The sequence below is a fragment of the Lepidochelys olivacea genome (genome assembly GCF_965140295.1).
Source record: "Lepidochelys olivacea isolate rLepOli2 genome assembly, chromosome: 2".
NCBI classification, from domain to species: domain Eukaryota; kingdom Metazoa; phylum Chordata; order Testudines; family Cheloniidae; genus Lepidochelys; species Lepidochelys olivacea.
This window is the reverse complement of record NC_140412.1, coordinates 92,069,105-92,095,683: the sequence shown is the minus strand read 5'-3', so window position 1 is coordinate 92,095,683 and position 26,579 is coordinate 92,069,105. Positions and strand designations below refer to the sequence as shown.

The 26,579-nt window shown below is 38.0% G+C and overlaps 1 protein-coding gene across 2 annotated transcripts in view; it reads left to right on the top strand.

The window, feature by feature from the left end:
• The window catches only part of SPIRE1 (spire type actin nucleation factor 1), a 171,804-nt gene that overhangs the window by 8,052 nt on the left and 137,173 nt on the right, over nucleotides 1-26,579 (top strand). For both annotated transcript variants that reach the window (XM_084620673.1, XM_084620674.1), the window contains exon 2: nucleotides 10,486-10,520. In XM_084620673.1, coding sequence (XP_084476799.1) covers nucleotides 10,486-10,520 — 35 coding nt within the window. The remainder of the gene's footprint in view (nucleotides 1-10,485; nucleotides 10,521-26,579) is intronic.

Sequence of the window (26,579 nt, the reverse complement as noted above, 5' to 3'; positions counted from 1 at the left end):
TGTAGGATTCAGACATTATAGGTTCATCATGACTTAAAGATAATAAGGGTAAGTTAATAGGATTTTGCGATAGAATGCCATATCAAAGGGAACAATGATGAGATAAAATTTCTGAGACAAGAAAAGCCAAATTGGTGTCCCTAGATCTTTGTTTGCCAGAAGCTGGGAATCGGGGACATGGGATGGATCACTTGGTGATTACCCATTCTGTTCATTCCCTCTGTGGCACCTGGCATTGGCCACTGTCGGAAGACAGGATACTGGGCTGGATGGACCTTTGGTCTGACCCAGCATAGCCATTCTTATGTTCTTATGGAATAGTTATTATATGTTACTTGAATTACTGTGGCACGTAAGAGCCCTAGTCCTGGATCAGGACCCCATTGTGCTAAGCAATATATAAAAAAAGAGCAACAGTACTGTCCCTGTAGAGTCCTGTTGCTCAATCCGAGACCAGCGGGACCTGACTAAGAGTATGGGTTTGAGTTGGAAAACAATCTGACCCTCTTGTACTCGGGTTGGCTCTCCTCCTCCTGCCCATGGGGTCGGCTTGGTCCTTCAGGAGGCTGCGGCTGGAGCAGAGGACGCAGCCACTGCTGCACTGACCCCCAAGGGCAGGAGGTAGTGGCAGGACTGACTCAGTTTCTGAGGGAAGGGTTGGGTTGGATGGGCTTGAGTCTGGTTCAAGTCTCGGTTGGGTTTAAAAATTAGTCCTGAGCAGATATCTAAGTCCCTGCTCCAAAAGCTCACAATTGAAGTATAAACAAGAGACTCCAGACGGTTACAGACAGATGGGGAAGTACCAGGAAACTAGAGACCATATTGGTCAGCAGGGTAGTAAGCAGGCTAACCAGCAGTCAAGTTGGTTATAGGCATGACAGAAATGTTGAGTATTAAAGGAGGATAAGCAGGGCTTTCTGTGGAGGTTTACAGGGAGCTCCTCCCAAGTGTGAGGAGAATCCTGTGAGAAAGCATGAAGGGGCTTGTTTGAAAACTTAACAAATGGGTGGTGGTGGCTTGCATTGTGGGTCAGGTGGAGGTGACATCTCGTTCTGAATGAGAGATGATAGCTAGAGTGAGGATTGATTGTGGAGGGCCTTGAAAATGAAGACAGGTAGCTAATATTTGAGGTAATAGAGAAGGGGGAACCAGTGGAGAGATGCAAAGAGAGGGGTGACATGGTCAAAATGAGGGGCAAGGAAAATGATCTTTGCAGTAGCATTATGAATGAATATAAGGGGAGCAAGATGGCATTTGTCAAGGCCAGAGAAAAGGATGTTGCAGTAATGGAGACGTGACATGATGAGGGGAATGGAAGATATCTAACACCCTGGACATAAATTATGAAGGATTAATCCTACAAGTTTGGGAACATAGCACAAGAAGACTTTCTTTTATTTTGTGGTCCAAGAACTGGGATGGGGGGACATTCCTCTTTTACTTTTAGATGAATTCATGAGTTACTGCAGGGCGATTGATGCCTTAGAAATGTTTATAAAATACTTTTATAATACTTAATAAATAATGTACAACTTCAAATACAGTCTCAGGTTAGTTTTATTGGCAAATATAGATAATTAAAATATAATTGAGAGTGATATGTTGAATATTATCACAACATATTTCAAAGGAACAGAAGCTAGACAGATATCCAGTGCAATTAAGAGTATGCAAAAACTAAAGCCAAGGTAGAGAGCAAACAAAAAATTGCATTACTAAGATGATAAACTTTTAAAATAGAGGCACAAGAGGAGAAAAAGACTGTGAGACTGGAAAAAAGTAATGAATTGACAAGAAAGATAAATACCAGTATATGCTGCAGGATTATCAAATTAGGATGGTGGTAAATAGCCTTGGTGAAATCCTGGCTCCGTTGAAGACAATGGCAGAACTCCCACTGACTTCAGTGGAATTAGGATTTCTCTCCCAATAAATGTCTTCTCTCAGACTTCACATTCCTAATCCCCTTCTAGTTTACCTTCTGGCCCTGTATCTGCTGCCACATCCTAGACTCCCTCTTGCTCCCTCCATATTTGTCTGTCTCCCCATTTCATTTTTATTCCTCTCCTTGTTCCTGCACTTCCCGATATTGCCTGGCACCGGTAGTCTCTTTTCCTACCTCTCCACATTTCCCTGCAACATTCTCAAGTCTTGGTGTTACCAGCTCCCACAGTTCTATCAAAAGTCTCGCAATATTTGGTGTTCTTAATGCTCCAGCTCCTGGGATCAAGTGATTACATACAATCTCAACTTCAATTTAAAAAAAGAAATTTCCTGTCCTTAATGTTTCAGAGAGAAGCTTGAAAATGTGACCAGTGTGCACCCTAAAGCCTCAAAAATCAAAGGCAAACCAAGTATATTTCTAAAATTTCACTATATTTTGGGGCCTGACTCACGGTTTCTAAACACTTGGGGATAATAATACTGAGTCTGTTCCCTGACTACCAAATTCCTCAGCACTCCTCTTCCTTCTCTCTGGCCTCTGCACATTCAGACTACCTGGTGTGGCCATCTTACCTGAGGGCAGCCTGGCTTCAGCCATACTAGAAACATTAGGAATTGTTTCCCATCTTTACTATGGGACCGCCTCACTCCCACATGCAGAATGGGAAGGAAACGGCAGCCAACTTCAGTGAGGACAAACTGGGTTTCAGCCCTATTGGTGGTAATGGGAGATGGTGGCCATGGAGAATGAGGGCAAAAATTAATGAGAAATTGTTAATTAGTTAGACTAAATATGTATTTTTCCCTTTGTATTTAATTAATCAGAGGTCATCTTCAGCCAGCACTTAATATCACTGGAGTGTCTTATTTAAAAAAAAAAAATCTTGAGTGGTACCTGAGAAACACTGAAGGTAGATTTTTCTTGACTTTTACCTTAATCTCTCCACTAGAATGTTACTGAGTTACTCTCACCTGTTAATCACAGACTTGCATGTTAGGCAGTTCATTGCACATCATGCTATATGCTCTGCTGGTTCCACCTTATTGATTGCAGAATACTTTTTTTCCCCACGCTGATCCTTTCTGAATATGATTATCTACTCTAGGTATGCACTTATTTTACACTGTAAGAAAGCAGGCATAGTACTTAAGTAGCAAATGAATGTTGCCCCCAAAATGAGTTTCAGATGTGTTGCTAGACATAGAGTTGCCTCACTTGCAGTAATTATTTTGTGTGTGTTAGAGGTTTTCTAAAATCACATCAGGTATTAATTACTGAGGAACTTTTTGAAACGTGAACTGTTAGCCCCTGGAGTGGCCTAGAAATTGTTCTGTAAGGAAGTATGGACTACTGATAAATTGGGCTCATTTAAAAAAGGCATTATATTAGGTGTATGCAGTGTAGTTGTATCCATGTCAATCCCAGGATATTAGAGAGACAAGGTGGGCGAGATAATCTTTTATTGGACCAACTTCTATCTTGTGTTAGGTGTGTCACTTAAAGAGATCAAATATGAAAATAATCATTTGTTTTACCCCTTCAGACCGATGGGAGGGGTTCTCCTGCTGGTGTAGGGGCAATCCACCTACCTGAGAGGTGGTAGTTAGGTCAACAGAAGAATTCTTCCATTGACCTCAGTGCTGTGTGTACAGGGATTTAGGTCATCTTAACAATGCCACTCAGGCATGTGGATTTTTGACGCTCCTTACTGACGTAGTTAAATTGATCAAATTTTCTAGTGTAGACCAGGCCTAAACCCATGATTTTTAGTGTCTAGCAAAGTTATGAGTTTAAGATCCCAGGCTCATCTTTTGAGGGTGTTGTGCATGTTTCCTCTGAGGATGAGGGCTGAGAGGTCAGATATGAAGTGATCGTTTTGTGAAGAGTGTTTGCCTACGGGTGATCAAGTGTTTTTGTCTTTTATCATTTTTCTGTGCGAGTTCATTTGAGAGCATGATTGTCTGGTTTCACTCTCATAGTTGTTGTTGGGGAATTTAGTGCGCTGGATGAGGTACACCACATGTTGTAATAGGCATGTGTAGTACCCATGGATCTTGAAAGGTGTGCTGTGGAGAGAGGGTACTGATCATTGTAGCAGTGGAGGTATGTCTTCAGGTTTTGCATCTGTTGTCACGGCAGGGTCTGTTGCCACTTTGAGTTGGTGGGTCCTGGTCTGTTGAGCGCTTCTGATGATGAGGTTGGGGGATTGTTTGGGAAAAAATTCTTTCAGGATATGGTCCACATTGACTATGGGTTGTAGTTGTTAGTGATATCCTGTATGGGTTCCAATGTGAACGCTGCAAACGTACTTGGGAGGGGAGAATGGAAGTGAGGAATGATCACATGAACTAGACTGACTGATTAAATTCTGTCTTCGTCAGTGTTGTAGGTGTCTTGATAGCATCACACAACTATAGTCCAGATTCTGCAATTCTGGCCAAACAAAATGTAACTCGTATTCAGGTCCTTTTCACTTTCAGGAATAGTGAAAGCTGTTCTGTTGGTTAATACATGAGTAAATGAAATGCGGAAGAGCACAATCATATTTCCCCTTGCTCCTCAACAGTAACAGTTCTACAAGTCTCTTAGTTAAAATATGTCTATTTTATTAAAAGCAACATTAATAGCAAGTGCTTCTAAACAGTCACGATATCCCCTCCTTTTTAATTTTTAAAATGATGAATATACTTTTGAACACCGTACTTTTTATTCTGTGATTAAAATATCTATTTCCTTTTCTTTTTAAAGTCTTTATTAATCTGATTTTAGTTCATTCATGTTGTCTCTGAATCAGAAAGGGGAGACAATATGTGGGTGGCAATTTGACAGCTGGGAGTAGGTAGATTTGGGGTCATAGGTAATTCTGTTATAAAAGATTTTGTCCACTTCTCTCTTGTCATTTATAGTCATGAGCAGTAGATGATACTTGGGGGAATTTTTTAGTTTCGTGTAGGTTTGAAGAATAGATATTTTCATCTGGATTATGGAGAAGTTAGCACTGCATCCTCATACAGTGAAATCTGTGTGAAAGATCACCCTTATGGATAGTCATCTGACTTTAGCCCATCAGAGAATATCCCAAAGAGAACTGAATACAGATTGGCTCCGACTTCCTAATAAACACCTCCAGGAAGCAATTTATTTTTGTTAGTCTCTTGATCAGTTTAAATTTGTACAGATTATATAGGGTATGATATTTGCTACACATGCAGGATATGAGCCTAATTAGTTGTACTCAGCATCTCCTGAGCATAGTCAGCTGAAACATAAACTGTTATCTGATGTTGTGTGGTACACAGTGAAATGTAAATGTGCTAATGTACTGTACCACTCGTGTCCACTGTTTATAATTTTTGTAAGCATAAAATTCAGTTCTCGTCTGTGCTGATACGTTCCTCCTCACAAATATGAAAATAAAAGCTTCAGATTCAATCTGCATATCTTCAGTAGCAACATGTTAAATTATATTATATAACAAATATGAAATTAGTTTGTTTTGTAGTAATGATAAAACAAGTCTAGATTTTCTTTGTGGTAAAGAAATAGAGCATTGCCTTATTGTTGTCATGGCAGCAATTATTGTTCCTTCCCCGTTGAAGGGGAAGTGACGTTTTTGTTGGTGCAGGTGTGGTGGGGTGGGGCGGGGTGGAGGTTTGTTACAAATGGGAGTTTGTGATGAAAGAATATAAGACTCAGTTCTGTGTAACACTGATCTTCGTTTGGGAGTTGAGGGTGCTCAGCAATTCCCACAGATATGGATATGATTCATACAACTTCCTTTAACCCAGCATGAGGAGCGGCATGGGAGAAAGCATGAAGGTGCTTGTTTGAACATGTAACAAATGCGTGATGGAGGCTGGCATCATGGGCTGATTGGCGTTGGGAATTGACCTCTCAATAGTGAATTAGAGATGATAGGTAGAGTGTGGATAGATCATTAATGGCTTGGAAAGTAAAGACAAGTTGCTTGTGTTTTATGTGACAGAGAATGGGGAGTCAGTAAAAAGATGCAAAGAGAGAGGCGACATGGTCAAAGAAATATTGCAGAAATAGAGAGGACTCAGAGAAGGGTAACAGAAATTATTTGGGGACAAGTCTATCCACTGTGGCAATTTCTGTGATCCTGTGCATAATTGTAGTTAGATCTGAAATGTTATGCAGCTTTACAGAAACATGTTGGTGTCTGTTCTTAATTTTTAAGTACATGTGGCAGAAATTGCGTATGAGGTGGTAAAACGAAGTACTGGTACGAATGGGCTTAAATTACACCAAGGGCAGGTTAGGTTGGACATTAGAAAAAACTTCTTAACAGTCAGGGTGTTAAGCACTGGAATTAATTGCCTGAGGCGGTTGTGGAATCTCCATCGTTGAAGATTTTTAAGAGCAGGTTAGACAAACACCTGTAAGGGATGGTCTGGATAATACTTAGTCCTGCCATGAGTGCAGGGGCCTGGACTAGATGACCTTTTGAGGTCCCTTCCAGTCCTATGATTCTATGAAATATGCCTTTTGTTTTGTTGCCCAGTTGGAGCATTTCCAAATGAAGGGGATAAATAACCTAACTTGATCCATCCTCCAGTTTAGTTACCTTAAAAACAGACCATAGAGAAATGGAAGGAACTCTATTCTGCCTTTAAAAGTGATGATAAATCTAAGTAGTGGTGGCAGCATATGTGAAGTAAGGAAATCTTCTAAAATTCACGTGTGCTTCCTTTTGAGGGGGCAGCATGTAGGATAAATGAAGGTGTGTCTTGAGACTATATATCTGAGATGAACTAGAGAATCTTTCATTTTTACAGTCTGTACACCTTTGGGCTTCTGTTGATGCACCTGAACTGTAATTGAAGTTTTGGCTAGGTCTGTACATATCAAGTTTGCCCCCTTAGGACCTGAACATTGCTTTAAAATGTAATCGTGAATGTGTCTTTTGTGCTCACAGTAGTTGAAACTGTCTACTAAGTAGTTTTAGAGAGCCGATGTGTTTGAGCATTGGAGAGTCATTTCAACTTGTGCCCAGTTTTTTGCTGACTGGAAGTTCTGGTGGATTTCTGTATATTATTGCATGCTTATACACTTAGAATCATAGAATATCAGGGTTGGAAGGGACCTCAGGAGGTCATCTAGTCCAACCCCCTGCTCAAAAGCAGGACCCATACCCAATTAAATCATCCCAGACAGGGCTTTGTCAAGCCTGACCTTAAAAACTTCTAAGGAAGGAGATTCCACCACCTCCCTAGGCAACGCATTCCAGTGTTTCACCACCCTTTAGTGAAAAAGTTTTTCCTAATATCCAATCTGAACCTCCCCCACTGCAACTTGAGACCATTACTCCTTGTCTTGTCCTCTTCCACCACTGAGAATAGTCTAGAACCATCCTCTCTGGAACTACCTCTCAGGTAGTTGAAAGCAGCTATCAAATCCCCCCCTCATTCTTCTCTTCTGCAGACTAAACAATCCCAGTTCCCTCAGCCTCTCCTCATAACTCATGTGTTCCAGACCCCTAATCATTTTTGTTGCCCTTCGCTGGACTCTCTCCAATTTATCCACATCCTTCTTGTAGTGTGGGGCCCAAAACTGGACACAGTACTCCAGATGAGGCCTCACCAATGTCGAATAGAGGGGAACGATCACGTCCCTCGATCTGCTCGCTATGCCCCTACTTATACATCCCAAAATGCCATTGGCCTTCTTGGCAATAAGGGCACACTGCTGGCTCACATCCAGCTTCTCGTCCACTGTCACCCCTAGGTCCTTTTCCTTCAGAAATTACTTTTTGTAAAACATGTATCCTAATGTTTAGGGTGAACATTTGTTGGAGATATTTATTAATTGGGCTTCGGAGAAATACCTCCTAATGTTTTTGGAACAGCATTATCAATAAACTCAGCTGTTTAAGAAAATACTTAAATTTTATTTAAAATTTTTAGGGACTGTGCCTTATTTATTAAATGTAACAGTCATGTACATCTTACATGAACATCAAAAATGTGTGTGTGTGTGTATATATATATATATATATATATATATATATATATATATATATATATATATATAATTATGTGTGTGTATATATATGTCCTCCGTGATTCAATTGGAATCATAATGTCTTAAAAAATTTAAAAGTAGTCTTTAAAAGACACTTTTGAGTTCTGCCTGCTAATATAGGAAAACAGAGCAAAGCATTCAGTTTATGTTGGCTACAGTTCAAGGTGAAGGTGAATGACTTTCATTTTTGCAAACAAGCTGTCTCATACCCATTAAGGGTATGTTTAACAAATAATAAAAATAGATTTTATCTGAATGTCTGTTGAATCTTCTTAGTACCCAGGCAGTTTTGTATGCCATTTAAATTTCACACATCAAGTCAGCTTGATCTCGTCTGTGTGATGATATGATGCTAATTAGTTGGCTGAGCTGCGTGTTCTTTCTCCCATCTTGGCAGGAAATACGCTAAATAATACTCTAAGTCTTCTGTGCAGCTCTGGTCCTTGCAACTTTGCCAATATGTTTTCAACATTTCTCATCCACTTTCTATGGGGAATGCTGGTGAGCTAAATGGCAGAGTCTCTAAAGACTGAACAACAGTGCTAGTAAATGGGACAGAAGGGCTCACGCTTGAGAGGAATGGGCAGAAGAGTCAGTACCCACTAGAGAACACTCCTGTCCAGAGCCTGGAATGGAACTAAAGATCCCTGAGTCTCACCATTCCCCTGTTGCAAATAGCTGTGAGCCCATTGACATAGGTTAAAATAAAATTATTAAGGTTGCAAAGTCAAGCATTCAGAAGTTAGGAAATGCCAGGGGTCTACAGAGTCAGTGTGGAGGCACACTGCCTCTCTGCCTGAGTGACCCTGATGTTCTCCAGATCCCCTGAAATCAGTGATTCTGGAAGTGGAATCCCTGTTTGTGCAGAGGAGCAAATCCCATCACCTCCCTCCCCAGTGGAACAAATTAAGGAAAACTCTGTGATGGGGACCTTGTAGAGGTTTCTTCCTGCTGTGAGACATTCTGCAGAAGCTGGCAACTTCTTCATGATTTGTGGTCCTATTTGAGTATGTTTACTACAGCAAAAAGGAGCACATGTAGTAAATTCCCTGTACAATAGTCCATCATGTGTTAAGAGTTTAATTCATCTGGATTCCTTAAGATCAGTTGAGTCCATTCTGCTTGAAGTTGGAGGAAAGCCACCAAAGACCCTGGGCCTGAGTCCAAATGACATGTCCTCAAAGAAAGAAAGATTCTTAAGAGCTGCTTTTCCCTCCTATCATATGGATGGATTCTGTTGCTGTCATGCATCTACGAAGGGTAACTTGCTGAGCTTGACTAACAATATTAATCTTAAAAGAAAACAAACAGAAATAGAGTGGTTTTTTTCTCCCTTTCCATTTTCCTTCTTGAATCTAGTTGTTAAGGGGGAGAAGGGAGGAATAATGACATATATTAACATGCTTTGTTTCATGTTTATAGAAAGAGAGAGTGTTCTTAACTACAACCAGTTATAGAGTCCCTGAGCATGCTTTGTGGCATTAACTTGACATCAGTAATGTGTGTTTTCAATATACAGTATGATCATAGGAGGAGTCCTAGTTAGTGTTTCTGGCTGCCTGAATAAAGGAAATAGGGAAAGTTGGAAAAGGTTATATCTAATTCTTCTAATTTTGCTGAACTTCAGGGTCATGAATTACAATTTGGTTGTGTGGTTGCCACATTTCACCAAAAAAAAAAAAGGGGGCTGGAATTTTGGATTTATTGATCATTATTTAAATTATCACAAATCAGGCAAAATAAAAAAATAGCATTAGATTACTAAAATGTTGGAAAACTTGATGAGAGGCTTACAAGGATGTTATGAAGAACAACCAGATCTACTTTAATTACCTCTCTGTGCTTGAACTTATGTATCATGCTTGTATTGATATTTATTACCCTCAAGTAATGATATGAATAAAATGATTGGTGTTTTCTTATGAATGCATTTTGGGGTTTAGATATATGGCTTAGAGCATGAGAAAACAGATTTTTTTTCTTATCTGTCTATAGCTGTATGCTGCTGCTTACACAATTAAGTCGCATACATGTAATGATAATGTCAAGTGCATTGAAGCTTCATGTTTATAAAAATAGGCACTGTGAAGAAGGCTTAAAATAAGCAAATTGTTTTTGTTATTAAATATGTGATGCATAAATGGGTATATTGCTTTTATTGATCACACATTTCAGTGGAACAAGAATAGGCACTCCCATGTTACCATGATGGAAGCCAGAGAAGTGGCTAATTTAGTTACTGAAAACAGCACCATAACTTTTTACATACCACATTAACTGCTGATTATTTTTAAATTGTTTTTCCTTGATTGAAATGGACTTCAATCAGCAGATTAGAAATGCACTTTTTAAACAGTTCAAATGGATCTGTACTGGATATAGCAAGGTCTCGTGTCAGTGTGGTATTAAGGGACTTAAATAAGAGTTTAGTTTTGAGCTGACTGTTATCTTTTGCTTTAAACCATCTGAAAATAACTTCTCATTTTTTCCTGTAGATACATCAGGACATTCACACTGTACAGAAACAGAGGTAAGAGAAATATCTCAAATTTCCTGTTGGTGTTCCTTAGTTCAGCACACCTCTTGCTACAAATTTCTCATAAGTGAAACTGCTGTATATTTTTAGCCTACATTTATCATTACCAGGTCTTTCCATAAAATACAAATTGTGTTAATAGCTACATAGTGAGGGATAACTTTGCTACAGGATATTCTGTCCTACATTCATAAAGGGAAGAAAGAAAGTGGGGAAGATTATCAGGCAACATAAATTGGTTCAATTTTCAGCTAATTTATGTGTTACATAATGCAGACATTATCTTATTTTGTATAGCTTCATTCATAGAAACCATTTCCCAATACACTTACTTACTTTAGCTGGCTCAAAGGTGGTAATGATTTGTATACTTACTGCATGATCTGAAGCAATTCGAGATGCCTGATGATTCTTTACACTCAGTTTGTCAAGAGTTGGGAGCAAAATAATCAGACTACTGCAAGATCATCATATTTGTGTGAGCAAAGTCCTCATGATTTGTAATGTTCTTTTTAAAATTTCCCTTTCCAGAGCCAGAAGCAAAAAAAAACTTTGCAAAAAATGAGCACTAATTAGTCTGGTCTTGAAAATATCATATTCTGTGCTGTCTGATGGCCGTGCTATATTAGGAAACTGGCAAAGGCTGCACTGTTATTACTGATAGTGCTGGTAAATAAACAGATATTTTAGTATCCTCCTGACCCATATAAGTTGAAACAAGTTATTTTGGTCAATGTATCAGCGGATTTGTGTGTAATCATTTTGCTGACTTGTGACTGCTGAGATAGATTGTAGAACCACTTGTTCTTTCAGATGAATGTCAACAAGGGTTATGAATTTTTATTATAAAGGCATGTTTAGGAGATTAGAAATATACAAACAAGTGTTCGTCTGCTGCCTTTCATGAAATAATACATAATCCTTTTACCACACTTAAACCTGGATATGAAGGTGATTAATATTGTTAAACCATGCAGAGCGTTTCTCTCTACTAAGTAAACACCATGTTGAGTAAAGGCAAATTATAGTTTTCTAAGTATTTGCTTAGCATATATTCAATTGATATCTGTGACCAGTGTCAAACAAACAAAATAAATAAAATGTGTTTAAAGGTTGCTTTAAAAATATTCAGTACATGATCAAAATAGATGTAAATATTCTCAATTATATTAAAATATGCTAAAGTACCAGACTCTCTTACCACTTATCATCTTACCACATACCATCAATACAGCTGATACTTTGTATACATTGATTACATTTCCTTTGAAATTTACCATAATCTTTTGAGTACATAAATACTATGGAGCAGATTCTTAGCCCTAGATCCTGTATACATGTAATATGGCTATAGGTGGCTAGCTGGGATTTCCCCTGACAGAGGGAAATTCTCAACTGACATAAAGACAGCAGAACTCTCCTGTGTCAAACTCCACTCCTCTTCCTAGTATTAGGGCATGATGGAGGTGGGGAGAGGTGGGCTGTGAACGGGATGGAGTGCTGCTCCTCTACAGCAATTCTTAGCTGGTGCATGGTTTTTAGGGTCCATAGCCAGCTGCTTTTGGAAGTTACGGAGCAGTCTGGTCCTCATCCCATAAGTTTGTTATGGGAAATCTGAATTGCACTGAACTCCAAAGTCTGCAAAGTTTTGCCTATGTTTGAATTTACCCCTCTGCTTCTGTCACCTGCCACTCACTTGTTTCTGTGTTGATGGTGGTGATAATTTGTCTCCAAATTTGATTAAAATTTTAGGGGGGGAGGTGAGACCAAGGGGGTATCACTCAGGCCTGTCTGCTCTGATTCCCATTTGAATTTTCTTTTAAACTTGCACCTCTGTCTACTGAGCATGCTGGCTTTACTGTCAGTACCTGAAACTTTGCATACATGTAGAGGCAATGCCTAAGTTTTAATTAGAGTGTTATGTGTTTTCTAATCAACAACATATATGGAAATGATTCATAGAAAATCCTGCTACAATGTTTAAGTAGTTTTATAAGCAAGGAAACAAATTTAGAGCATATAAATGGTAAAAAGTAAAATGCTAGACTAGATGGACCGTGGGTCTGATCCAGTATGGCAATTCCTTTCCCCCTAAATCCAAACATTAAACTGAGTTGCAGTTTGTGGTGTTAACTGCTAAATTACATTTTTTAATTACGGCTGTATCCTACCACTGTCATCCATCTGTAGTGATTGCTGCCCTTCATGCTTTCGTCATAGCCTTCTTTGACCTATGGCAAACAGGTCTCTGTGGTGCTTTGGTGCTAAACTCTCTGTTAAGCTTTCAAATATATTTAAAAATAGGGCCTTACATTTTCTCTACACCAGACCTCCTATTTCAGTCTGTTTCTGTGCTCTAAAAGACAACCCTACGTAGGTTTACGTTTGGTTCCTATTGGGAAGATTTTCTACAGCCACAGAAAATGTAGTGGTCTCAGTCCTTCTTTATTTTTAGTTTCCTTTTTCAGAGTCTGCCCAGACAGTTGTGATAAATCTCAGCATCCCCTTTTGAGGATAAGTGTAGGATTATATAGAAACTCAGAATTAATGACTTAGATTACATGCTATTAATATTCCCAAATTAAGTTTTTATGTTAAATTTCCATTCTGTTTTTATATTTTAATTCCTGTTTTGGCAACTACATGTATGATATTGTTTTTAATAAGTAGGACTGATCAAAATATTTCAGAAGAAACTTTTTCCCATTGGAAAATTAGATTTTTTTAAATAGAAATTTCTATTGGGAAAATCTAATGGAAATATGTTGCATTGGGTCAGCCTGTAATTAAATGCTTGTTTCTGGTCTGGTCAACGTTAATGTCTCCATCTGTCTGAGCTACCATGGTGTTTCATGAGAGTTGTGGTTCTTTGTTCCATGATGCCCCCATTCTTCCCTATGGACCCTGCTCTATAGCCAACCCAGATCTCCCAGAATGCAACTTTTCTCTCTCTCTGGTTGAGCATCCTGTGTCTCAGGCAAAACATTTCAATTTGGGAATGTCAGAAAGTGTTGTTACAAATTTAAAATTTGTAAAGAAAACATTTTGATATTTTTGAATCTGAAATGTTTTTGATCTTTTTGTTCTGCAATTTTTTTTTTAGATATTTAAAATTTTTATCCCTACAAGGTGGGTGTGGTAATATCTTTTATTGTACCAACTTCTGTTGATGAGAGAGTAGGGTGACCAGATGTCCGGATTTTGTAGAGGCAGTCCCAATATTCAAGGTTTTGTCTTATATAGACACCATTTACCCCCCCACCGCATCTCAATTTTTCACACTTGCTTTCTGGTCACCCTCTGAGAGAGACAAGCTTTCAAGCTACCCAGAGCTCTTCTTCAGGTCTGGGAAGGTACTAAGAGTAGAATTTACTAAATTTACTAATATCCTGGGACCGACATGGCTACAACAGCTCTGCATACAGCAATGTGAGTAATGCTGTCAGTTATGTCCCAGTTCATATAAGGCTCAATCCTGTGAAGTATTAAGCATGCTTAACTTGTGGGATTGTACCAATAGAGAACATTTACTTTCATCCTCTAAGGGTCATGTATTTCAGGTAATACTTCAGGATACATCTTGATCTTGTATTAATACAATACTTTTGTGACACTCAATTTCCTGACCTCCAAACTCCTCTCAAATTACTTCATAACCACATTACAGTTATATACAAATACTTGAGTAACAAACACATGCAGAACATAAGAGAATTAATCTTTGGTTTGTTTGCTGTGCTAATGAGTTTATCTTTCAGACAGAGGTGTTTTTTTCTTAATTTGGATGTGTGTTTACTACCTATCAGGAGGAATACACAGGGTAAAGTGGGATTCCACATTCTTTAATCACCTTAAGAATATTGCCTCACCCTTTCTAGTCAACAATCTCATTCAGATAAACAGTAAATACTGTGTTGCAGAACCAATAACGCTTCTGACTAAAAGAAAAGGGGTACTTGTGGCACCTTAGAGACTAACCAATTTATTTGAGCATGAAAGCTTATGCTCAAATAAATTGGTTAGTCTCTAAGGTGCCACAAGTACTCCTTTTCTTTTTGCGAATGCAGACTAACACGGCTGTTACTCTGACTTCTGACTAAGTTGATCCAGTGATAATTGCAGCCTACTATATGTCCAGAAGCTTTAAGGGTAGAAGACTGTTATGGTGGTCTAGGTTAATTCCTTTGTAGTGTCTTCTCTGACCGGTTGCTAGTATACATCTTTCAGGTTTTATAAAGTCTACAAGGCCTGAAATAACACACATTCTAGGCTGAAATCCTGCCTCCATTGAAATAGATGGTAAAACTTCCAGTGGGTTCAGAAGGGCCAGGATTTCACTCTGAGTCTTCTGACAGCATTTCAGTTCCTAGATGGTCAGAGTGCCATTATTTTTGACTTCCATGAATTGATCCTTGAGGCATTTAGTTTGTGAAAACCATAAATAGCAAGACATTTTGATTTGTGCATTTTTGGAATCCAAAAGTGCACAGCTCAGTTCTTTGCTTACAAAGATGCCAGGAAGAGCCAGTAAATTTACACAGTCTTCACATTCTGTTAAATGTGGAAGTTAAATAAAAGGAGTGAATTTAGCCTTTACAGAATTGTCTCATTCTGAGAAAATGATAGTTATTTTGAATTGTCTTTATTTTTATACAGGGCCCTTCATGTATCATTTCTGTTTAAATGTTGTGACTGAAATGGCACTTTGCTTTGTTCTGAGATGGATAGCATTAGTAGCTACATGGCAATGCAACTAGTGCATTGCTGAGTTGACTTGGCTGCAGTCTGATTGCACAGTTAGGTTGCAAGGATAAACTAAGTTTTTTGGTCCTTGGGTGTTGACAGCCTGTGTACAATTTGATGATCCCTGGTATATCCCAGGCTTTCTCTGCTGTCTCACATTAAAGAATATTTGGAACATCAGTATGAGATTAATGGATGTCATGTTTGATTATTTTGTTTGATACATATTTAGGATTTTGTTTTGCTATGTACAAGTAAGTTTAATCTAAATTTTTTTGGTATGATAAATAACTAAGATCTTTGATGGGAACAGATGGCCCTATTGGTGTGTCTGAAAAATCAGCTGAGTATATAGAGCAACAGAAGGAGGTCCAGTGCCTCCTATATATGGAAGTGACTAAGGCTACATCTATACTGCAATAAAAAAAATCCTTGGCACTCAGTTTCAGAGCCTGGGTGAATTGGCTCCGGCTAGGGCTTCTGGGGTAAAAATAACAGTGTAGGCATTCGGGCTGAGGTGGGAGCCTGGGTTCTGAGACCCACCCCACTTTGCGAGTTCTCAGAGCTTGGGCTCCCATTTGAGTCTGAACATCTACACTGCAATTGTATAGCCCCACAGTTCAAGCCCTGTGTGCTTCAGTCAGCTGAACTGGGTCTTTATTGCAGCGCAGGCATACCCTAAAAGAGTACTATTGTAAAATAGCCAACATAGAAAGTAATTGGAGAACAGGGCAATTGGAGAATTAAGAATCTTGATCGTAAGGGACAAAAATTATGCTGTTTGAACAAAATGAGTCAGATCAGTTGCCTCACGTACTTGGATTTTGCTCCAGTTGTATTTTAGTGCTGGTAAAAGACAATTCTGAATAAAAAATGCTGGGAGTTTAAAGCCAGTATTTTCATATTCTTACTGATATTTAAATATATGAAGTGTAATACATGTAAGGGGAAAAAAAAGGTTAAAGGGTTGCATTTCAAAATGCAAGTTTAAGGTATGACTAGCAGTTCTGAAATTCCTGCTCTTCCATCCTCATGAAGATATGCCAAGTAGTATTTTAGAGTTACTTTTTCCAGCATTTTGCAAATAAAACTTCCTCTCTCCCATTTTAAAAAAACTATATACTCTATACAATTCTCCATTATCTTCCTCCATTGTTCTGATGACAAGTAGGGCTGGGAACAGACAGCTAGCATAATTTAGCTAAAAGTCTTCTCCCTGAAGCCTGAGGATGTCCTTCTGCTTGTAGCTGCTTCTAGCCTCTAAGACTTACGAGCGTACCAAAGCTCTTCCAAAACTGCTCTTTGCATTTAGTGATATAATGTGCAAATGGAAGTATTGGACCTGCTCCAATTCTTCCATAGGTAGAACAACAACTTAATGGGAAATCACAAACAAAAAACCTAAACCTCTGCACCCTCCACCCCTTAAGGCAACCACAGAAAACCCTACTACGTAATGTTTGGGGAAGTAAGGAGCACTTGATGAGCTATTAAGTATCTGAATATGGTAGAGTGTCAATTTCATGTGGCTTTTGCTCCTTCCAGGTATTCTTTTGGACTCATATTAATGCAGTTCTCCCACTGCAGGATATGAGTAACTTCCTCTGACTAAACTGGGAGTGACTGGTCTCCTGTGGGGGAGAAATTGGTGTCCATTTTGATAGTTTTTATAACTCTATTGGGCTATGTTAATAAATGTTGAGGTTTAAGCCTTTTTAAAGAGAAATTGCTTAATATACCGTTTTTCTTTGTGTGCTTAATTCATGTCTAGTTTCACTCATTTCTGACTGAGTGGGTTTTGTGGCTCACATATGCTCTCATGTGAATGGCTCTAGAATGGCTAACCTGCCCTTGTGTGTGTTTGTACACAAAGGAACATGACATGAAAATACTAAGTCAGCCTTATTTTAATGTATTTTTCTACTTACCAGGCTTTTGCTTTCAGTCAGAATTCAAAGTAAACAGGAGCTGGGAGGGAGCTGATCATTTGCACTTTCCCCCACAGGAGCTCAAAACCAGTCATTTTCCTGAAGTTGAATAAATAAATGCCAATGTTGTCATTTTCACTTGAACCAAAAGGAAAAGGTGCAGAAATTGAAAAGATGAAACTAATAAGGATATTTAAATTTTAAAACAAAAGGGGAAGCATTAAAATGAGAGAATTATTCATCTACGTCTGTATACTGTATCTGCAGTGCTCATATCTACTTTGCTTTATAACACCTGTGCTCTTCTCTTTAGTTCTGACCTACATTACAGCATTAGCTTAATCCTCCCAGTGCACACAGTTTTCCCTCACATGAGCCCTGCCTCCAGTTCATCCAAAAAAAAAAAAGAAAAATAAAGTTCCCAAATCTCCCCCTCCCATTCACAATTGCAGAATGTCCCTGTGGAAACTACAGCAATTCTTACATGGGAACATAGCGTGAAAGTGTGTATGTATTTTTAGCTGTCCCCAGTGCAAATAAGTGTGAGTTTCTTTGTAAACAACTAGGCAGTGTGATTAACTATTATTCTTTTAATCTTTCTTGCCCACCTTGTTTCTCTCTGCAGGAAACAAGAAGAGCCTGCAACTTCCAACCACAGACCACTAGTGGTCTGTGGAATGCAATTTGGTAACTGCTGATTTAAAAAGAAAAGGAGTACTTGTGGCACCTTAGAGACTAACCAATTTATTTGAGCATAAGCTTTCGTCAGCTACAAAATAAATTCTGGCTTCTCCAACGAGTGGTCATAAAATTCACAAAGATTACCTGTGATGATATGCATCCAGTATGAAAATTAGGTGGAATTTTAGTGTCAGATGTGCATTAACAGTAGGGTAGCAACCTGAAGTAGGTCATCAAGATGGCTATTTCAGAAATACTCAGAATTGCCAACCCAGGTGTTAATATACTATGAGTCAGACTCAATAGATCTTGAGATTGGCTTAAAAATCATTAGATTTTTAAAATAATTCATTTAGAGTTCTTTTTATTTAGGCTCTGGTTTTTGAGCATTTGGGACCCACTCAGGTGACATTTTCAAATTTTTTGTCCACCATCATGGAGGCTAGAACTTTTTCTTTTAAATAAAATATGAGATGCCTTTGTGCACAGAATTATGTCCACTGAGAAGAAAAATGTTTTGTTTTTTTAAAATATATCTTTATTCATGGCTGATCCTACAAATAAAGCAAAGGTTATTTTGAGATTTCTGGTACAGCCTGGACACAGGTGCACTCGGTCACATTCCTCTCTTCTATTAACCAGCATTAATTATGTAGCACCTTGAGTAATTCACCTTCAGAAGGAAGTTAATGTTAAATAATTAACTAAAACAACTCTGCTGTTTACACATAGTAGATTAGTTATAGATTTGGTTAAGGAGTAGAGATATACAGTAGTTAAATGTGACACAGTCAGGCATTTATTTGTCCTCCACATCCTCTTCCTCTCTATATTTCAAGACACCTGATTTTTGGGTTCTTTGAAGGTTCTCCCCTCCCACCCTCTGTCACAATCCATTTTGATTCATTCATTCATTGGCTCCATTTTTCATCTTTGGATAACTTTCTCTCTGGATAATCATCTTTTCCTGTGGGGTCACTTATTGCCAGTGTCTATGTTGATGGCTCCCAATTGTGTCTCCATACTGAATATATTCCTCCTTTGTCCATTCCAGCATCTCTGCAGTCTCTTTCCCCTTGGATTTTGTGCCACTACCTCAATTTCATTTTCCTCTGCCCCATCTTAGTAATCAGTATCTTTTTCTCTCTTGATATCTGGGCTTACAATACTGGTCTTATCTTTGACCCCCTTTGCATCCAGATGTTTTCCAAATCCTTACTTAGCATCTGCAGAAATTGACCTTTCCTGTGCATCCCCACTGCCAAGACGTTAGTCCCACACTTTTAGTTTTTTGTCTGCTTGCGACTTACTCCCCTTTTTTACACATTAAGTTCAAACTATTCTTTCAAAGTTCTCCCTATCTTTTCCGTGCTTTCATCTCTCTCTGGTGTTCCTATGTGGTGTTCTACTCTGTACTCTCTGACCACACACCCAAATTAGTGTTGTCTTTCATACTACCCATATGCCTGGAAGAGACTCTCAATTAAAGTAAACAATGTTCACTGCCTTTTGTCCTTTAAAAACTTCTAAAACTCCATCTGTTCCTGAGAAACATTTACATTATGACTGTATACCACTTAGTGTTCTGTATTGTATTGTGCTCTTTATTCTTCTGTATTGTATAGACCAAAGCCATTAAAAAAATACATTTCAAGGACCAAACATTAGAAAAATGTGTTTAGATTTACATGGGTTTAGAAGTGTCTTACCTCCTTCGCTGCAGCCAGTCACTTCATGTGTCAGTGGTTTACATTTGAATGGACATTCTGTAGAATGGCAAATCAGATGCTACTTGGTAGGTCTGCCCATGGTTGAGTATGTTTCGTGGACATACTTTGTTTTCACTTCAGAAACTAGAACTCCCAGACTTTTCAAGGACATTTCTTCTGCTGCTCTTTCCTCTTTCAGAAAGTTAACACAACAGGAAATTCTCATATGTATAAACATCGTGAACCCACTTGTGGCTTTTTGTGAGGCCTCCTTTTACCCTGTAATTTTGAAAAAGAAAACAAAAAGCCTTGTGTAGTTTACAAGTGTGTGTGTCATATGGTAAGGGAGTCTGGAGTTGAATTGGAAATTAACCTGTATTGAGTGCAGAGAAGCACTCTCTTTTTTAATTGACAAGCTAATGGTAGCATGGTTTCTAATCACATTTATTTGCCAGGATTTGATTCTCACACCATTCAAGTAGTTGTAGAAGGTGGAACTTAGTATCCCACCATTCCATTATTTTTTGTCATTCAACTCAAATTGGCTAAGAACTTTTTCAATATGCTTTTATTTAAAATACAGAAATGTATATTTCATGTAAAATGTTTTTCACATAATTCTGGAATTCACTTTTGTCACGCTTCTGTAATACTTAAGATGCAGACAAGTGGACAAATTGGCAGAAAATGACATAATATAAGTAAAACTGGTACCACCTTTTAAAAATTCACAACACAGTGTTTTGTGGAAATAGTTACAATATTTAAAGCTTTGTAGCTGGGAAAATATATTAGAATACAATTTTGTTTTCACTGCTTCAGGATCACTGTTGGGTGCTCTTCCTTGAAGACTGATAAGTTTTTAGGTGGATGCAGTTATAGGAGAAAAAGGGAGAAATTGCTCAGCTCCTAAGAACAATTTTGGGATTCATTTTGTATGTGCTGATTAAAAAAGTTGTAAAATATTTTTTGTAAATTAAAGGAGCAGTTCATTGCCTTACTGAAGTAAAACTACTGCTTGAAAGTGAATGAAAGCCTGTCTTATTTTAATAAAATAAAGTTGTTTATTTACATGGGCAGCACCTAGAGGCACTAGTTGAGTTTGGTGTTCTGTTTTGCTCAAAGCTGTACATAATACAGTAAGAAAGAGTCCCTTATCCCAAAGGATTTACAACTGAAGACCCCATTCTTACAGTTACTTATGCATGTGCTTGATTTTACGCACTGTGAACAGTCCCAATTACTTGAATGGATTGGAGCCTAAACAGGCAGGACAGACAATAGGTGGGAGAAAGGAAATATTATTATCCTCACTTTACAGGTGGGGAACTGAAGCACAGAGTGATTATGTGACTTCCCAATGTGATGTAAGATGTATGTGGCAGAGCCAGGAGTTTAATCTAGTTTTTTTTAATCCCGGTCCAGTGTCTTAATCAGAAAACCAACCTTGTTTATTTGAATTCTAAACACAATCTTAAAAGAAATCCATCACTTGGTTGCTAAGAAAACATTTCTCTTTCTCTTTCAATGTGATTGCACCAAAATATAATGAATGTGGTGCCTGCCCAGACTATCCTTTCTGCTATGCAGCTGTTCCAATGCGTTTTCATTATAAAGGAGAAATAATTTCATGTCAGTTAACTAGTAAGTGGCCTCTTCCCTGTGGCTGTGCACTTTCATGTGAACGTCATAGATGTCACAATGACAGTGCACAGACAAAAGTATTTTTTATTATTTGTGTACTGACATTATGTATGCATAGCCTTGCTCCTACATATGAGATACTTCTACCCCAAAGTTCCCTAATTTTTATTCTGACACAAACCAGCTGTTGACGGGTGCAAGACTGAAATGTTAGACATTGCTAGGAAAGATCATAACGGAAAGGCTTCACAGAAGAAAGGGTGTATTAAGGAGGGATTTTAAGAAAGAGTGAGGTCATTTGGGGTATGAGAAGAGGGAGAGACACTTTCAAGCAGAAGGGACAGAAGGCATGAAGACTAGAGTGGACTAAGGAAACAAAGGCTTTTTTTTTTTTTTTTTTTTATTGCTGCAGGACTGGAAAGTCAGTGAAATAAAATGTTTGTGAAATGGAGTGTGACTAAAATAGTAAATGTATTGCATTTAACTCTGAAGGGTGGCGATACAACTATACAGAGAATGAAAAATAAAAAAAGGGGGGAGGATGTTTATTAATGAAATACTGGCCCTAGATATAGAAATAAATTACATTAAAATGTTGAGACTAAAGCAGATAAAGAGGAATATGTTAGAATTAAAATCATAATCCATTTGTTTTCAGCGAACATAACATGAACTGGGATAGATTTTTTTAAAGTAGCATTTACCGTACTATAAATTTACAACTCCTCACAGCATCTCTTCAAAATAAGAGGCATTTCTGAAGTATGAGTGAAGTACAAAGTGTCATATTGACGTATAAAATGTCCTGTGAGATTTTTATACTGCTTCTTGTCAGTGGTAAATCCCTTTGTGTGCTCTTTGTTTTCAAAAAAGAGACAGCTTACATATTTGTGTAGGTCCTCGTTCCTCAAATAAGTCTTTTTACCAAACACTATGCAGAAAAGGGAAATGAAACAGGCAACCCTTTGGCATACCTTTCCTGTTTTATTCCTGAAACTTGAATGATGTTTGTTAGTAAAAGATTTCTTTTGCATTTGTATTTTAGTGTATACTGTGATATACAAACTGAATTGTTTGTTTACATTTGGATGGTAGATATTATGTTTTAATCTTTTTTGTTTCTTTTTGACAAATATAATTACATTTTTATAAAATTATTGTGAAGGCAAGCTTTTAAAAAAAAGTTTTCCAGATACAATATAAAAGGAAAAAGTGTTTTTCACATTTTACCATTTCCCATATATAGACTGTTGGAACAAAGAACATCAAATTTTGTAGTGACAGGTACAAACTTTGTGGTGCTGACACAGTGAAGCTTAGGAGAAATTGTTGGCTTAACAACACACAAGAGTTACAAGATTTGAATTTATCAGAGGGGTAGCTGTCTGGATTTGTAAAAGTGGCAAAGAGTCTTGTGGCACCTTATAGACTAACAGACGTATTGGAGCATAAGCTTTCGTGGGTGAATACCCACTTCAGCATCCGACAGAGTGGGTATTCACCCACGAAAGCTTATGCTCCAATACATCTGTTAGCTTGTAAGGTGCCACAGAAGATTTGAATGGAAATTGAAAATAAAGTAGTACCTACCTGAAACAATTTATATTCTTATAGTAAATCCTATACACAAATAAGATTGCCAAATTCTAATTTGAATAATTATGTTTGCCCTAGTACCTACATCTCTATGGCAGCTTTGGTTGGATATGATATTCTTCATTTGCTGCCTTTAAATGTTTGTAGTTTTTGTGTGTGCTGGTAAATGGCGTCATGTGTTCCACCCCAGAGGCAGTTGGCATTTGAGTGGTGAATGAGTTAATTCTTAAATGTATAATTTGTAAAGCATACTGGGATTTTCTGAGATGAAAGGCTTTGTATAAAAAGTATTTTGTTTTATTTCAGTAATATAATGAAGCAGTAGCAGGTAGGGAAGTAAGAGCAGCAAATACTCCTGTACTTCCTTTAACAAACAAAAATTATTGACATTTGTAAAACTTTACAACAGTAATCTGTGAACGCTATACAGGAAGGAAACGATTACAAATGTTGTGCCTTTCCAGTAAGGTATGGTGTGTAGGGATGTGAAAATATATTGGGGAAAAATGCTTCCCTTGAAATGAAATGATTATTTCAAAAGACATGGGGCCTTGTGACTAATCACAAGTTTATAAGAAACTACAAACCATTGAAGCTAGTGTTACATAAAATAAAATCACATAAACTAGGTCTCGTGGTTTTTATTCAATCACAAATTGTATTAAGCGAGTTTCAAAATTAACTGAAAGTTCTTAAATAAAATCTATGCCTACTTGACACCACTAGCAATTGTCTAATCTATTCCCTTTCCTGGTTTACATTATATTATTCTTATTTATTTGTGTTAGAGTCTGTAATGTGCTGGGTGCTTTCCAAACATTTGAGATTGGACAGTCCTTACATAAACTAAGAACTCTCTGCACATCATATATAACTTTTGTTGGATAATTTTTTTCATATGCAATACATTTTCAAATGAGACTTTTTTCCTTGTTTCACTGGGTACATTGTAATAGGGGGTGTTTGAAGTGGTTTGTTCAAATAGTGGTAACTTAACTGAAAATATTTTGTATTTTTCATTAGAAGTACAGCTGATCTGTAACAAGCAGCTGATTGTTTTTATGAAACTCATGCTATGTACACATGGAAGTGGGACTCTAGATAGCTAATTCAGGGATATAAAATAAAACTAAAATAGTCAAATGTAAATAACTGTATATTAGTAATGTTTCTCTATTGTAGTTCTGGTTATTTTTCTTAAAATGTCAGATCTAAAAAAAGTATTTTTATACTTTTAAAAAAATTCTGTTGGAGAGCATACATCTGTCTAGTTAGATCTCTCTTCTGTATCAGCACTGATCATGGAATCAATGCTTATCTGCCATGAGTTCAAAATAGACGTGTTGTTAAGCTATATATCTGCTATTTGTCTTCTCTATCTTTCCAAATGCTTGATGAAAAGTAATTGGTAGATGTTACAAAGTTCTAGAGAGATAGTTAGCCTAGTGCACAGGAGAACTGAAATCATGAATGAGGTTGGGACTCCCTCAGTGCCCTACATATGGAGGTGAGTTGGCCCAGGGATAATGAATTAGGGTTTCCAGCAGGAGATAAAGGAATTGCATTGATCTTAAGCACCTTTACCAGCTGACTCAAGGAGTGTCCTTATTTACAATGTGGGATGATCAGATGGCTAGAAAGAAAGAATCATGATAACTATTTGAGCCATGATGCAGTTTGTGTATCAATGAGAGCAGCAGAAAAGTCATGGCACAAAATGAAGAAACAGGCACTGCTCACATGTACACTGGAGAGCTTTGTGCCAGTAAAAGTAATTCTATTAGTAGAAACTCGTAATAGTGAATTGCAAGATAACATTATATGACAGCCACTAACTTTTATGGTGCTTATTTGTTTTCAAGAGTTACTGTAGCACCTAATGATGTCTGGCTTTCAGAGAGACTTGCTTGTTCGGTACTGTTGGTGAATTTGTGAATGATATTGGCTATATCATGGATTTGTAACCAAACCATATGACCTGCAGTAATTGTTATAAGTAAAATATCAAAGCAGGAAATTAATCAGCATTTTCTTTCCCCAAAGTAAAGTTACACTCAACCCATAGATACTACAGAGCAGGAAAATCTCAGCCAGATACATACATAAATATAGATGTAGCTCTCTGACAAAGCAATTTTCAAAGTTGAGATAAATTTCTGTACATTGCAGTGTATAACTTCAGTCTGGACATCTGGATTGCTGTTTAACTAAGGCTGTTATAAACCTGTGGACTGCAATTTTGTTGCGGTAATCACAACTTTTAATATACACTATAACTTTTTATAGTTGCCACAAATTTGAGTGAGTAGTGTTGTGACCTGGTGTGCAAGGTCATAACACCACTGAAATTTGGCTCATCCACCCCTCTGTCATTGCTTGCCTTTGAGAACCAAGCAGGACCTGTGGCATTTCTTCTGTGCTGCTGTCCTGCTTTGGAAGGTAGGCTGTGTGCCTTGAACCGCAACTTTAACAAACCATTGCCACAAACTCTTGAACCAAAACATCACATTTTTCTTAAGCCTTATTTTTAATTTGATTACAAAGGCCTTGTTTTTTCTAACGAAGGGACTACTACTAAGGGAGTATTTTCCCCAAAATGTTTGGTGGTTTTCAGGTGAAATAACATTTAAAAAAGGAAAGGAGAGTGAAGGTTTAACACTTGGTGTAGTTCTCCAGTGATGTACTCAAAATAATTAGTTTTTCCTCAGGGACAGTTTCTACTCAGCCAGCTGGGTTCTTACAGAAGGTGAATATGTTTTATGTGCATCCCCTTCATCAGTCTCCATAAAGAAAGAGCAGTCCCACTGACTCTTAAGAAGTCATCCCTATTAAAAAATATTTCTTATTTGTAACAAGGTCCACAATCCATGATGTTGGAGTCTGCTCGATGCAACCTTGGAGGCTGACCAGACCCCTCAATCAGTGGCAGGAGACATGTGGCTCCACTACTGAGAAACTGCCGGTTTATTGTCTCCCTCTTCAGCTATAGGCAGGGGAGATATACTAGCTCCTATGCACTGTAGAGCAAAATGTGGGAGGTTTTTTGTTTTGTTTTTTAAAAAGGGCTTAAAATCTCCAGGCTGTTGTTCGTCTTTCATATGGCAAGAGAGGTGATTATCAGAATTCAAATCACCAAGTCCAGATTACTGATCCAGTGAGTAACTTTGGAAGTGGCTTGGTGGAAGTCTGAGAGGGCACCAGCAAATGATCGATGCAGACGCTCTTTTACAATGAGATCCCTAGTTTGCAATTGGTGTCCGCAGTTACATTGGGCCTCATCTTCCAGAGGTGTAAGAGATGACAGCATCTACCATGTAATGTTCTGAGATGGTTCAGTGCGTTATTGTTTCCAGGGTAGCTTGAAAGCTGGAAGTTCTTTTGTTGGGTCAGCAATCAGGCATTTGTTTGGGACAGTAGCATTATCCCAGAATTCTTTCCAGTGTGCCTCAGGATTGAATGAGAATGCTTTAATAGCTTTAGCCCAATCCTAAAAAAGCTTGTGAGATTTCAGGCATGTCTTCAGAAGACTCTGGAGGTACTCATAAATTGGTAAGTTCAAGTTGTCTATTGTTTAAGTACTGTATACTCACGAGCTATGTGTGTCTCCCTCCAGATTATATGTGCAGGAGTGGGCCATTGTACATGTTGATTTTAATGTTCAATTTATGATTCTCTTTGCGGCATTAAGATGCACCTCCAGAGATTTGGTATGTGAGCTGTCTGGCCAGACTGGAGCGCAATTTTCAGCAATT